The sequence below is a fragment of the Haemorhous mexicanus genome, chromosome 4 (genome assembly GCF_027477595.1).
Source record: "Haemorhous mexicanus isolate bHaeMex1 chromosome 4, bHaeMex1.pri, whole genome shotgun sequence".
Lineage (NCBI taxonomy): Eukaryota > Metazoa > Chordata > Aves > Passeriformes > Fringillidae > Haemorhous > Haemorhous mexicanus.
In genome coordinates, this window is record NC_082344.1 from 5,080,850 (window position 1) to 5,096,425 (window position 15,576).

A 15,576-nucleotide genomic window follows, 5' to 3' on the forward strand; every position below is an offset into this window, starting at 1 on the left:
CAGGAGGTGGCATCACATGTAGCACAGAGCTGCCCTGTGAAGCTGCTAAGAAATGAACATTCTTACTGTTGAAAATGCAAAATCTGGTGGACGATGTTTTCCTCAGAGTCCTCCTCATGTGCAGTGTGTGCAGCTGTGAAATTTGTGAGCTTCCTAGAAGTGCCATGCACTGAAGCAACAGAGAAATTGCAAAATTATTTGCTTGAATCAAGCCAGTGGAGAGGAAAAAAAAAATCATCCCCTTCTGCAATTATTAATGTGTTTAGCTTCCAGAACCAGTACTTCATCAAGATCAAACCTCTTGGAAGGTTAAGCCATAATACATTTTAAAGAGTTTTTTCACACAGTGCCCTGGAGGTGGTGAGTTTGTTTGTTTGTTTGCTTTTTAGGTAGTAAACAACCTGATTTTACCTTTCCTGGGACTGTCTGTGGGGGGTAGTAGTCCTGGCAGAGCTTGCTGAAGAATGTGGTGTGACCTGCTGCAGTGGTGTTGTGCTGGAGACATCTGGTTTTGGAGCTTTAAAAAGAACAGGGCGGGACGCACAAATATTTCATTGTCAAATCTGAACCAGATGGGAGGTAAAATATGTAGCAGAGTTCTCATAAAATTCATCTGAAATTAAATGGTGTAGGAAACCAGACAAGGCACTTATTAGAAATGGCCCTTTTTTACAGGCTGACTTTGCACAGTAGGAATTTGCAAATGCACTAGAGATGCTAACGATTTGTGGCCTCTGGAGATCCATTTCCTGTACTATTACTGACTGTGCTGAAGTTTTCAAGGAAACACCTGTTTATATTGTCTCCCCATTCTCTCTGTTGGCTGAATTAGTTTTCTTTGCCTTGGCAGTGAAGAGCACTCTGTGATACAGCTTTGTGAGAGTTTAAATCCTCGCTAGGATGCTGTGGGCTTTGTGCAGAATGTGCTACATTCCATATCTCCTGGGTAGGCAGCCTCTCCTGATCCTACCAGGGTATGTCCAGAAATCCAGAGAATCTGAAACTGTTAAGTTGTGGGAGTAATTTTACCTATAATTCTGATCAGAAATACAGATGTGAAATAACCTCGAGTAAATCACTTAATGCTTTTGTTCTTCAGTGCACCCTGCCAAGTGTTCATTAACTCATTATTTAGATTTGACTAAAACTTGTGGTTGTTTTACTCCCAGCCTTGTGTAGAGATCACTAAACAATCCCTTCTCAGTAGCAGGGGCATGTGAACTAATAGATTTTGTAATTAAATGAGTGTAGAGGTAGACAAAGAAGGCTAAGGAATTTTCTTGTTTGGGCCATTCATGATAACTCCTTTGTATCAGGTAGTGGATTCTGCCACTGTACAAGCCTTTGTGCAAACACTGTGGCTGCACTCAGTTATGCCACACTGTTTTATTTATTACACATTCCCAAGCCATAATTCATTCCATAATTGTAATACATCTAACACACTACCTAATGTGACTGTCTTGTGTAGCAGTTTTGTTTTACAAAATCTATTTGTGTGTGTTTATTAGTTAGAGCTAACAATACTTTGAAGTCAGCAAAAATTATAGTAATTAACACTGTTCACTGTCAAAATGTTTTATTTGGGAAAGTTTATTTCTTATCCAGCCTGCTTAGAAATTCCATATGTTTTATTGATATGAACAAAGCTCCTGGATTTTTTCCTTGTCTGCCCACACCCTCCCTATTTTGCATGTAGTGGACACACCAATAAGTATTGATCAAGGAATTAAGAATGTGGGCTGGACCCATACCAGTTTTAAGGACAGTTTATGAAAATATAATGCTGCAACTCTGAAGAAAAATAGTTCAATGTAAGGAGCTTGAGATAAAAATCTGATGATCACTGATGCAAGAAGTTGAGAGAGTGATTCTGAATGGTCTTGAGTTTCCAGTGTGGCAGTGAAGATGTAAAGATACTTTGAGCTGTGCTCACTTCTGCATTTTGTTCTGTTACTCTGAGCTTCTAATGCTTATGGAGGATTTTTCCATCTCTTTCTGATTTATGTTGAGATGTTAGAGTAAGTTTAGAGAGAACTGAAAATGAAAAATTAGTGGCTCAGTGGCCTGACTGTGGGGAAAAAGGGAGGCATTCACCATGACTGCTTCTAAAGAAAAAATTATAAACCTGTGGTAGAAAAAGGGTAGAAAGTTAGAGGTGTCACAGTGAGGTCTGAAGAGGAGAAATTATTGAGAAAGGAAAGACTTCTTCTGTCGTGCACCAGGAGAGGTGAACCATGAGATGCACGGAGCCTTTTTTCTCTGCTTTGTGGTTCTAATTAGCATTTGCTTGCACAAGCAGATTATGACTTTTTCTCTGCTTTCCCCATACTTTTGAAAGATGCTGTCATGACTTTTTGTAGGACAGATTGCGCCAAAGCAGGACTGGTCCAGATACAGCAGAGTTTGCCTTGAAGTAATCCTGTGCCTGCACAAAGCTTGGGAGACTTTACAAATTACACAGCTGCTGAGAGTTATGGGTATTTGTTACCCTCAGTATCCTGACCATGTAAAACCTAATTCTTCTGGCCATTAGGGGTTGCCAAGAGGGAAATGGCTTGGTAATTAGACTTGAAAGTGATGAATGAACTTGGGTCTGTGTAAATGCAGTGCAGACAGTCTGTTTGCTGAACTTCAGAAATCTCCGTGCTTTGGAAATGGGACATTGTTTATGTAAGTAGGATTTTTAGGATTTTTCAGCAAGAGACATCCTTTTCTTGTTTTTCAGAAGCAAAGCATTTCCCCTTTAACTGCAAGTCTCTATAATGTAGGATGGGAAATGCTGCAGACTGCTGTGAAAGGCAGTGATAAATTCTGTTTTCCATGGGGAAGAAAAAAAAAGGGACAAAATCAGTACCTTGCATTTGACTTATGGAGGCCAAAAGTTGGTAGATGAATATTGCTAACCTTTTCAGAGTGAGTATAGAAGTGACAAAGTGAAGGGACTTTGGTACCAATCCCCTGAAATCACAGAATGATGGTGCTTTTTTTGGGAAAATATATTATCCTGTATGCTGGGGGAGGATAGATTCCTAAGCCACAATTTAAAATCATCAGAACCTCTGCAAGACACACTCACTGTTTTCACTTTAGATATTAAAATCTTTGCAGTCTCAAGTTCTGAGGCTTTCAGGCTTTTAGAAGAAACTGTGAGGAAGAGCAGCTTCTCTTCTGTAATGTACCACCTCTTCCTTAAACAGGGATAGTGATGAATCTTCTCTTTTTAAACCAAGACATCTTTCTGGGATATTTTAGCTCATATTTATTTATCCTGTACCCTTGAACTTGTATTTTAGTTCCTGTGCAGATTCTCTGATGCAATGGGCAGCATCTGTTACTGAAGGAGCTCAGTGTGTTGCATCCAGTAATAAAACCCACTGAATTCTGTGGGGATGCAGCACAAGGGAGAGGTTCTTGGCAGAAATCCACCTTGCACAGGGTAATTAGCAGTACTGAAACTGGAGGAAGTATTGTCCCCCTGGTATTTCTCATGCAAAGACAGGAGGACATGAGCAAAGTACACCTGGAAGATACGGAGTTTTCCCCTGCCATGGTTTTTATGGGGGACCCAATTCTTGTTCAGCTCAGATAAACAACTTTGTGTCTCTGGCCTCTGTTGGCACTGGTGCCCCAGAGCTGAGAGACATCAGCTGATTCCCTGCAATATCTGAGCCATGTTTGCACATGATGGAGAATTGAGGCATTCAAAACTTTTGTGACTGCTGTATAAATTCTTCAAAGTTTTGGAATTTGGTATCCAGACAAATATTGTCTGGGGAAAAAATCTGCATGCCTAGTGCCAGCTTTTTATTTTAGGCCTAGCAAGGACTGGTGAAAGAGGAAAGTTTTGAAACAATTTTATTTTACAGTAAAGCTTGTAATTGATTTTGGAAGAGCAGTTTTAACAAATTGCTCATAGTTCTTGTGTATATACAGTAAATGTCTGCAGTCCCTTTCATTTTAAAGTAATCTTGTTAGTGCTTTTGGCTGTCAAGAATCCTGTATCATAATGTGGTTTTGAATCTGTTTTTCTTCCTTTTGGTTTACAAACCCCAATAATTTGTAACTTCCCAGCCTACTTTATAATTTGGATATTTGAAGTCTACAGAGACTTTCATTAACATCAGCGAAAGCAGGGCTGGATCCATAAACCCTTTTCTTGAAGTCATCATTTTAATGATAGGCAGGAGGAACATAATTGGAACTAAAATTTATGAACAGTGAGCCTATTATACATAAATATTGTTATAATGAAATGAAATCCAGTCTAGTTAGTTACTACTAGGTCTAAAATACTTTCAGCCTAAACTGTGCTTGCTTGCCTGGTAGGCGTGATTGATTACAGATTTAAACTTGATTAACTTCCAGGAATGCACAGAGGAGAAATGCTGAGAAAAACAGAATGAAAGGAAGTGGGAAATTTACTGTGCATCAGGTGTGTGCTTGGTTTGGGGTTGTTTTTTTATTTTGTTTCATTGCTTTTTTTTTTTAAGGCAACATTAGTGTTAGCAGAATAGTAGAACTCAAGATGTTAGCATCCTTCCTGTGTCAACCAGGCAGTGCTAGGGCAAGCTGCAGGTGTGGGCTAATGTCGGTCTTCCATGGATGTGCATCTGGAATCAGCTCCAAGCAGATGGAAATGGGTGATGGATCACCACCTAGGCACTCAAGCATTTGGAGATGTGCTTGGGGAAAGCCCTCTGGAAGAAAGCCTGTTGATTCCAAACCTGTCTCAAGCTGGCTCCTTTCCTCCTTTTCTCTCCTTTCACTGTGTTTCATTTTTCTGGCCTACTTCATTAACTTTTGGAAGCTGCAATAATGAGAAATTTAGGTGAGTGGAAGAGGCTGCTTACACAGCCGTGAAGGATAATTAGGATGTGTCTGCAGCTGCCTGCAGGCCACTTGTTTCAAAGTCACCTGCTGACAGCTGAGCACTGTTTCCTGTTTTCACAAAGCTCATCATCTTTTTAGGAAAGCTTGCTTGCAAGCTGGAGACCACTCAAGGAGTACTTAGAATTCTTTTATTTTTCTGTGCTCTTCTAATGCCTTGCATAACCAAATTACATGAACTGCATTTAACTGGTGAATCGACAGTTGGCATAACATCATTTCGGCATGGAGGTGACAATGAAGATAAATATTCCACCCAGACTGAATTTCCCAGACTTTGCTTAGGTTTCCTCTGGATATTTTCCTTCTGTGGTACATGAATTTTGTACTTGAGACCGCAGGGAAGGTATGAAACAGTATGGTGGGTAGTAGTTGATACAGTTGGTGTGTACAGGGTCCAACAGCATCTAATTGTAAGGTGCTGATGGAGGGAAGGGTTTAGGATGCTCTTCATGCAGGGTTTTCCTGATCACACAGGTAGGAAAATTCCCTCCCATGAGGAATATTTCTTGTCTTAGCACTGAATGGGCTGTGTACTAGAATGTTTTGGGGTTGAGTTTTTTTTTTTCAATGAATAGTGAAGCCTTAAGTGATCATATTAAAGATTTGCATGCTGTATGTTGTTCTTAGGCTTTTTAACAATATCCAAGCCTGTAGTAGCTGTAGTGGTCTGAATAATGATCACTGAACTTGTACCATTCACATAATAGAACATTCATAGAAGTAGGTTTGGCCCAGTATTTTTTTATATTTGATAAGCCTGCTTTTCCTGACTGTCGTGGCAGTGTCCATTCTGCTGGACAAAATGCCCCAGTGATGGAATTTTTGCACAAAATTTGATATCAGGGACCATCCTGCAGTTATTGTCTTTCTGATAATGCAATTGGAGTAGATAATTTATTTTTTTTTTCAAGTGCTGTGGAAAACCTTAACCTGCCAAAGGCGTGTTTCACCCGAGTTGGTGAGGGAGAGCAGTAAAAGCGTGTGACAGTTAATTAGGATCACGGCGGCCGGATGGAAAAGCCAGCCTTGGCAGGTGCTCCTTGCTGACAGGTTCCCCCTGTGCAGCCCCCACACAAATGTCAGACTCAATAAAAATCCTTCAGGCTGTGTGAGCGGGGCGGCTCTCGCGTGGGAGTCTGCTGGCAGGGCGCTTCTGTATTTCAGGGACCTTTTACCTCTGTAGTTCATGGAGAGGTGGAGAGTCCTGCCAGGAGGGTCTATTTGAACCTAATTTTTTTGATACTGAGCGTTTTGTCATGTCAATGAGTTTTACATTTGTTTTGATATGAAATTATTTCCAGAGGTTTCAGTGAAAGGGTTATTTGAGATGATACTGCGTCCACAAGTATTTTTAAAACCTATAAATTTTGATTATGATTGCGATTCTTTTGTTTGAGGGGTAAAAATAATAAAGCCGGGTTTTATCTTGTGTAAATCTTGCCTGATGGGATGCTTTGGAAGAGAAGGTGGGCTGGACTCCCTTGTCACAAAACCTGCATTATAGATTTCAGCTATGTGGGGATTAATCCATCTGCAGTAATTTATCCTGGATACTTCTCCTGAGGTCAGTCTCTGACCTCACAGCTCTGCCTGAGGTAGGGTCTGCTGTGCAGGAGAGGGTTCTTCCCAAACAGTTGCTGTGATATTAACAGCTCTCAGAATGTTACCGTGTCAAGATTTCCTGCATTTCCACATCTACAGTTTAGTGTAATTAAATTAAGGTCCTGATTCTGAAGCCAAGGTGTTCTGACAGGCTTTGGTGCCATTGAAGTCAGTGGTGGGATGGAGAGTCACTGGTTCTCCTTTATGAGATTTAAGTGGTGGTGGAGACTTAAATACATTTTTCAGTGAAAATGACATCTGGTGTTAGAAAGGCAGTGAAATGAGTATTTTTTTCAGAAGTGCTCTAGATGGTCAGATGGTGCAAATGTATGTTTGCTTTAGTTCACAGTGGTGATGCTTACCAAATTTCATCTTGGGGTGAAACCGCAGTGACTGCATTCTCAGGCTGTTTTTAGTTTTCAAATATTAAAGAATCTGTTAGAAAAAGGGTGGGGAGGGGGAAAGGAAATTAAATAAGTAAAAATGTACAAAACAAGAAGTTGCTGTCAAAAAAATGCCTATAGCAGGAAGGGTAACAGATTTAAATGTGATTTCATACATCTGGTTATGTCTGGAAACAAAATCTTCTTGGCTTGAAGATCTGTATAAGCTAGTGAACTGTATGTACTCTTTGGTGCAGTGATAGGATCAGGCTGTGGTTGCTTTTATATCCCCTGGAAGAAGTATGAGAGTGGTTTAAGGTGTCCAGGGGGAAATTTCAGTGCCCACTGATACATGAATCCAGCTGGCTTGAATGGTCATTGGATACAGCCAGAGGAGATAGAAATAAAAGCTGTGGAGAGCCCTCTCCTTCTATATTGATTTTGGAGCTGGTGCTCCTGATCCATCAGGACAAAGGCAGAATTAATTCAGATTAATTGTGATTCTTTGGTAAACTGTAGAATACATGGTTTATTCTGCCAAAATGTGTATTGGGAATGCCTTTAGGCAAAGTAAAATACCAAGGAGTAGTTTGTGTTTCATATTCAGTGTGGATAGTCTTACCTGACAGGCTTCAGGAATCTTTTCTGGTGGTCAAAGCTGAGTGCACACGTGCTTTGTCTGAGACTGGCGGGACACTTGCAGGAGTATCACACAGAGGAGGATTTCTGTCTCTAATTGCTGGAACGACCTTCTCTACCTTTAAAAACTTCATTGAGGATTGTAAATAAAGTGCGGTTGGCAAAAAATTAAAACAACACTTAGCCTAATGTATTTCATTAGGGCAGCAGCAGCAGTTGCCTGAAACTCTCAGGCAGGCTCCTCTTTGCTCACACATTTTTTTATTTCAGAGGTATTTCACGTTGGGGCACAGCTCCTGGTGCACACAGCCGTGCACACACATGGCCCTGCGTGGATTATGTGAGGGGCTTAGCTCTGGCTGCCTGGATTTGCAGGCAGTGTGTTGACAGGAAATTAGTTTGTACCAGGACGTGCCTTTGGAGGACCATTTCCAGGCAGTTGTGAGGATGACATCAACGTGTGGAGGTCAGGTGGAGGCGGGGGGAGCAAGGCAGCCCCTTGGCTGGAGGTTGGTTTTGGCAGTGCCTCCGTGGGACTGGAGGGTTAATCATGGTTTGTTTCTCTGGCTGCTGTTTGCGTCAAAACTCCGGGCAGCCTTAATGAACGTTGCCTGTGTTAATTTGGAAGCCTGGTGGGAAAGCATGGGAAAATGGAAAATCACATCCTTGCGCATCACCCCTGGAATGAACGGCTCGGCAGCACCAGAGCTCTCGGAGCACACCGTGGCTCTGAGGCAGCTCCCAGCAGCTGGGGAAGAGATCTCTCCCTGTGCCTGCCTGGGATTTTTATAGGGTGTCCTGTTCAGCCAGAAGCTAATTTATTGTAGGCTGTGCTAAAATGGTGTGATAGCTTAGTGAACTATGTCAATAACAGCACTGACATCAGAAATCCATGGTGTCATAGGAACCAGGCACTTCTTCACTGGATACTGGTTTTGTTATTGATATTTTTTGCATGCATGGACTTAAAATTGTTTAATTCACTTTTAAGAGATAATAGTAAAGCCCCTAATAATGTCCTAGAAGCTCTGCTATTTTTTGAGCTGTATTATGCCATGAGTGATTGCCTAACTTCAATTTTCTGATGATGCCCTAATTGCATGGAAGTTTTTGCAAAGTGCATTTCCCTGTGGGGATTTTCCTTAGAATAAACATTTCTTTAATGTGTTGTGGGTTTTGGTTTTTTGGTTTTTTTTTTTTTTTTTGTAGTCAGAAGCTTGTAAGGGAAATGTTTATATTGGTGAAAGATGCAATATCCGTTCTAGCCACCTCTCTCTAAAATGAAATATTTCTTTTTTTTTTTTTTTTAAGGAAATAAAACCTTAGCATCTCTTCCAAAGTCTTCTAGCTTCAGATCATCTCAAATAATGTTAACATTTTTGTCCCAGTTTTGCAATTCTTTTTTCCTTTGCTGCTTAGCATTTTCTTTTGCTCAGTCTATTGGGTATAAAGTGGAGTAAAATTGAAACTCATGCAAGATGGGAGGCCTGGATCCCTACTGAGACTAGCTAATGTTACAAAGTTGATTTTAATTTCCTTTAAGCTGTGTGTCTTTCCAAAAGCATTTGCTATCCATGTCCAACACCTGAAGTGTTTTATCACACTCAGCCCTCTATAAGTCAGTGGGACTCTGACCCATGGGTGCATTAGAAATACTCAAATATGGCTTGGGAATTTCCAGTGTGGCTGCAGAAACTCCAGAATCTGACAACCAGGTAACCCAAGTCCCTTCTCTAATATTTCTTAGCAACCTAAATATTTTACTCTCTTAGCCAACATTTATTATAGCTCCTTTAAGATGTTTTCCAGACTTGGTGTGATAAGTTCACTGTTGTGCTCTGGAAAATTGCAGAACCAGTTGTAGGATAGGAAAGTTAGGGGATTTATTTGGAGCTCTGCAACAGTGATGGAGCCATTACTGTTGCTTTGGCTCTGGGACATCACTGTGGTGGCAGTGCTGCAGCAATATATGTGTATAATAACTGTACAACTGTACTTGTGCACTCTCTATCTGATGGAAATAATTGAAGCACTTACATTTTAGTATATTTAATATTTTTATTCTTTGGAAAATAAAAACATCAGGAGGATCAAACTGCACTTCTGTGTGTGTAGGTGCCTGTTTATCTGTATAAGCCTTAAACAGGACTTTTGGAAAAGGACTTTCAAAAAATTTGAGATTAAAAAATTACCTCAATCCTGGTCTGGTTTTAAGTATCAGACTTCTTTTTGCTTCTTAGTTTATAGGGATCCAGAAGAACTGGAGAGATTAATTTTTTAAATTAAATTGTATTGAGAAGAGCCTATTTAAGGGTAGAGAAGTAAAACCTTCCCCTGTGCAGCAGAGGAGGGAATAGCCCTGGAAGAGCAGTCCCATTGGTGAAAGATGGAGGTGTGTGCCTGCCATCCAAAGGGGAAGGTTGTGTGGAAAACAGTGAGGTTTTGGTGTGTGCAAAGAGAAGGATTCCCAGTTTCTGGCAAAGGAGGATAAAACTCACATTTTTGGTACAATCTCCAGCTGCTGTCTCTAGTCTGCTTCAGTTTCCCTGCCCCTTCTCAGCAGAAGGAATACTTTATGCTTGTCTGCTTAGGTTTTTCACATATTGGTGATTTTAAAACTGGAGTTTTCAGTTTTTTTAGTGTTGGGTTTTTTTCCCTGGTATCCGGAAAACAAACTGAGTTAAAGGACTGACAATGCAATTATGAGGCAGTTGGTCAACACTCAATTTATTCTCACATGATGGAGAGAATATAAAAATGTAGAGCAGCTCTGCAAAACACATAACTGCCTAATTTTTTATACTGCATAGGGTGGTATAAGCTCTCACTTGGATGGTGCTAAAAATGAAGGTTTGTCTGACTAGTAAAGAAGCGTCTTGAATTCAGTTTTCTTAAAAATGTTTATTCCAGATGCCCACATTGTGCTAAGTTCTTTACAACCTCCATAGCAGGGCAATAAGTAAAAAAACATCCAAATCTCAGTTTTTTTGCTGAATACCAAGAAAACCTATGGAACTCAAGTTCTCTAATTTGGTTTTACTCATTTCATATCACTGATGCCACTTCAGAGGTTGAAAGCGAAAATAAATGTTATGAAGAATTAAGGCAAAAAGGTGCATCCCTGTGAATTGGAAAGAATAGTGTATGTTTTCCTTTCTCCTATTTCTAGGAAGGCAATGATAATGCTTTGACTTTTTTTTCCCCTGTAAATCAGCTCTTCAGGTGCTGGGAATGTAGCAGACCGTGTCTTGGCTCAGTTGCTGACGGAAATGGACGGAATAGAACAGCTGAAGGACGTGACAATCCTGGCAGCTACCAACAGACCAGACATGATAGACAAGGTACAAATAGATACACTGTTTATATCCTGTTCCTCTTGAAAAGACCAGATTTTGGTATAGTCTCCAAACTGCTGTCTGATCAACTTAATGATGAAGAGTAGAAGTTTGAAAATGAAGACAAGGCAAAGCAATGGTCCGTATCCCTCGCTTTTTTTCCCCTCTCTACAGAATTTTTAACAGAAAAAAAAATGTTTTATGGTAGCCTTAAATATCTATTTCCTAGAAGAAGCTTTCCTTAAGCCAAACTCATTGAACTAGTGCAGCAACATTTCTGTCAAAGGGCTGCTGTGGTTTTTGCTTCTGTTGTGTTTGTTTATGCAGGAGTTTGCTGGAGTTTGGTTTCATTAGTTGCTTCCTTTCAAGGATTAAGTGTCTCAGCAATTCAGTTACCAACTGTAAACAGGGAAATTTCTCCTCAAATCCCACAGCAGCTCTGCTGGTGTGACAAGAACATTTCAAGTTCATAAAATCTGGAGGGTTGTAACACTTACTGCAGAAAACATCCAAGCACAAACCCAACCCAGCAGCCCTCTAGAAAATCCACTTTAAAACAGTTTACCACTGTGATGTCTTCTCACAGCTAAGTGCAGTAGATGGATCAGTCTGAAGTGATTTCCTTTAAGATAGGATTTGTGATGTTGGTAAGATTCTTTATTCCGCAGCTTTTCACCTTCACAACATTATTGAATTTGATGACACATTAATTCATTAAGTTTTTATTATCTTTTTAGAGTTTCTTAAATAATTCTCACATTCTAAGCTGTTTTTGGAATAGTCTTTTCTGTTTTTCTTGGAGCATTCAGGCATAAAATACATATTAATTGTATATGTTTAAGGTATGGTTTGTATGCACATGAAGTCTTGAGAAAAAAACTTGCCTTTTGGCTCCAGAACACCGACTCTTCCCTTTTGCACTGAAGGAAGCCACACAGCTGATGGAGACCTGACAAAGGCTTCCTCAGAGTTTACTTGTACATTTATCTGTGAGCCTGCCATGGCAAAGCAGAGCTAGCAAAGAGTTTTCAGTAAAAGGTAATAGAGCTCATCAGTAATAGAGCTCATCAGTGAAAATGATCAAGCAAGATTGAAACTTTCAAGATTTCACTTTTATCAAATTGATTTGTGTAGGCACACAGTTTGTGGTGATTGGGAGTGGGGCTGCAGCTGAGCCTCATCCCCAGTTGGCTACAGGTGTGCAGAACAGGTGAGCAGCATTGAAGGTAAGGAGTGCCCAGGGGCACTGACCAACCACCCGAGGGAACAGAGGGCACACAGGTGCAGTGCATCAACAGGAGGGGATAAAAGGTTGGGCTGAAGAACAATAAGGGCAGATGCCTGCAGCCTTCTGAAGTGGTGTGGTGTGACTCTGTGTGGGCTGAAGCCTTCTGGAATTGTATGGTGACACTCTGTGTATTGTGGCCATCTCAACTGCAGTTTATCGTGTGACAGGTTTGGAGTTTTTTTGGTTCTTTGGTGTAAGACTAAGCTGAATTTGAAAGCATTCTGATTGTTGAACAGCAGGGAAATTTCCTTTGGTGTCGGTTCAATATTCTACTGTGTTGTCTCCATCAGCACCTGGAAATTGAGTTCTATGTCATTCTCCCTTTTGCTGGGATTCTCCTGGACACATGGAGAAATATAATATAATTTCTTATATAATATATAAGAAACAGTGGTTTCTTATATATTAGGTTTTATTTGAAATACTGGCAAAATTGGAACAGAACTACCATGAGTCAAGGGTGCCACCCAGCAACACAGAGGACTTTAGGATAGCACCTAAGTTACTATGTACTGTACCTATATCACTCCAGATGCAAATCCACACCTCTTTGCCTGGGAATGAAAGTTTTCATTTTGATATGATGCATAAAAATGTAATGTCTTCCGTACATAAGAATTTCATGGGAATAGTGAACTTTTAAGAATGAACAACAGTTTTGTTATGCAGACCAGACAGGCTGTACCATCCCACTGTCTTTTCCTGGGTCCCTGCAATATTTGCAGTGCATGAGTTGTACTTCTTTTCCCTTCCCTGGAAGAAAGAAGATGATACCAGAAAGCATTTGTACTTCACTAATGGGAAATCTTTCAGTAGGGGTTTTAGTTTATAATTGGTGATCCCTTTGAGAAGGTAAGAGTTTAAGTTAGTATTTTATATGGAAATAGTTATGTATGTCAAAAAGTGAATGTCCTGTTTTCATAGGTAGGTATGGTGACTATATAGTAATTTTTGAGGGTATGGCTTATCCATATGGTATTAAAGTGCAATGCAGTTTCTGTTCTCTACTGCCAAGGACTGAGAAAACGTCTGCAATGCTTTTTTTGTGACTATTTTTCAGTTTTCAAATCAAGAAATGATTGAGGAATGTGTGTTTTCTAAGGTTTCTGTGCTTGCAAAATTGGTAACAATCCATCCAGCATTTTAATTTATGTGCCTCCTGCTTAACTGACAATGATGTGATGATTAATCTCTTGTAATTTGCAAACAGCACGTGGGGATATCAAATATAAGGGTATTCCCCAGAGCCTAGTGCAGACTTCATTATCCCTGCAAACACTACAGTACATTGCTTTTGGAGAGTGAATAGATTTGAGTCAGACTTTATACAAAGTTATGTGTAATGAGAAACTTGTTTGGGCTTGTCACGGATGCCTATTAATAACTTATTTCTCTAAGATGTCATGATTGTATTGAAATAATACTGCATCTCAAAGTTGTTTCTCATGTTTGTGTCTCAGCTACTTTGCATCTCAATCTTGTGATGCTGGGGAGACTTTGGAATAGTTTCTATTTTCTGTAAGAATACAAACCCAGCACGTACTGTTTTCAGCCATGTATGGTACAGAAAGTGATTTCTCTTGGAAGGGAAATATTCTGGAACAAGATGTTCTGAACATTCTTTGAAAGTGATACAGAAACAAAACACTCTGAGTCAGTAATAATAGTAAAATCTTTCCTTTTCTTCTTCATTCTATAAGCAGAATTGATGAGCAATAAATGGAAAAACTGCCTTTTGGTTTTGGTGACTTACCCACTCAGGAGTGATTTTTCATGCCTAAAATATGTAGCAGTAACTTTATGGAGCTGCTTATGATTCAAAGCCTGTTTGTATTTTCCTATGCATCAGTTGTCCTAATGAGAGATCACTCATCCCCACATGAAATATTTTGAACCCTGTGTATAAACTGATCAGCTTGAAGTGAAATGTTCTGTCCAAACATACATGTGAACGAGTTTTCGAGTATGGTGTGACAGATTTCCGTGGAAGAAAACCTATACCAGCTCATCAGGATTTGTGTGCCCTGTTTTTCTTTTTCTCAGTGGAACCTGTGTTCCTGGTCTTTTAGTGCTGGGCTTACTTCTGGTGTAAAAAGGGTGAATTGGTATCATTAGCTACCCATGCCGATATCTTTTTTCCCCCCCTCTTAAGCAGCATTTCAAACTCCATTAACAAGAGTACATAGGGAAAAAAAGGGAGACTGTCAGATCCCCAGGGACCTCGGTGAATGTTTTAGCACAGGAAGCAATATGCACGTTTCTGCATCGGATGGTTTTCCCTCCTGCTGGGTCACATTTGAATGTCAAACACTTTAGCTGTGATGTAAAACACGAGGTGAGGCGCTGAGTGAAGGGATGGCCCGTGGTACAGGGTGACATCCTGGTGCTCCTGACAGCTTCACTTCTCCTTATCTTGGGGTGCAGAAAAGAGTATCCTCAAATATGCTATTTGCATAAGAATGACAGGATGTGATAGGACAAATGAAGATTAATGGGTGGCTGTGCTGTCAGCATTGCCCATTGTCTCCAGATTGATGATGGTCTGGATTTTGTCTGCATTCATGGGCTTCAGTGTAGTTTAAACTGGAAGCTGTCCTGGTACCAGAATACTGAAGAGCTGAACCTTTGCAAATGCTTTGTTAGCACAGGAGGGCAGTGCTCGGCTCCCATTTCCAGCCATCCTGCTTGTTGCTATAAAAACATGTATTTTGCATATTGTGCCGGTGCAGGGGATTTTTCCTGCCTCCTTTTGCATGTTTATTTTGCTTTTAAAAAACTTCCTGCTCCCTAGCCTTCGTCCTTACTTTATTCCACTTCCATCACCTGTAAGTTTTTCTGCTCCTTATATAAGCTTTGTTGACTTCATTCTATTAACCACTGGCTTTGAAATTAGCTTAATTTGTTTAAGAGTCATGTGAATAATACTGAGTTTTCTGTTATGGTTGCATGAACAAAATAAAACAGAACTGCAGATGATATTCTTCCTAGCAACTGCCTAGCATGAGGAAAGGGAATAAAACTCCCTTCCCCATGCTTCAATTGGATTTGAAGGAGTCTTCTGGGCAGAGAAATCAAGCAGAGGTTTATCAAATTGATCTGCCCCTCAAAATGTTGATTACTATGTAGTTATGGGACAATCTTAATTTAAAGTGGCTTATTTTGATGATAATAAAAAATGCATGATAGAACCATTTGGCAGAATCAGTAAAGAAATTATAATTTCTTGCCTGCAGCAAAAGTGAATAATCTTTCCTCTTTAAAAACATCAAAGTTCACTCATTCTGAAGGCTCATGGAAGAAATTCAAATATTTAGGTTTGCAGTTTTACAGGTTAAAAGGAATAGGAAGGTATCTTGCACATTTATTCCTTATTGTCTGGAAATGTGTATGTGCCATTACAAAGCAGGTGATGCAGTGGCACAATCTTACTTCAGTA

General features: G+C 40.1%; 1 protein-coding gene across 1 annotated transcript in view; it reads left to right on the forward strand.

Annotated features, from left to right (window-relative positions):
• The window catches only part of AFG2A (AFG2 AAA ATPase homolog A), a 162,465-nt gene that overhangs the window by 37,918 nt on the left and 108,971 nt on the right, over positions 1-15,576 (forward strand). The window contains 1 exon segment of the mRNA XM_059843742.1: positions 10,732-10,858. Coding sequence (XP_059699725.1) covers positions 10,732-10,858 — 127 coding nt within the window.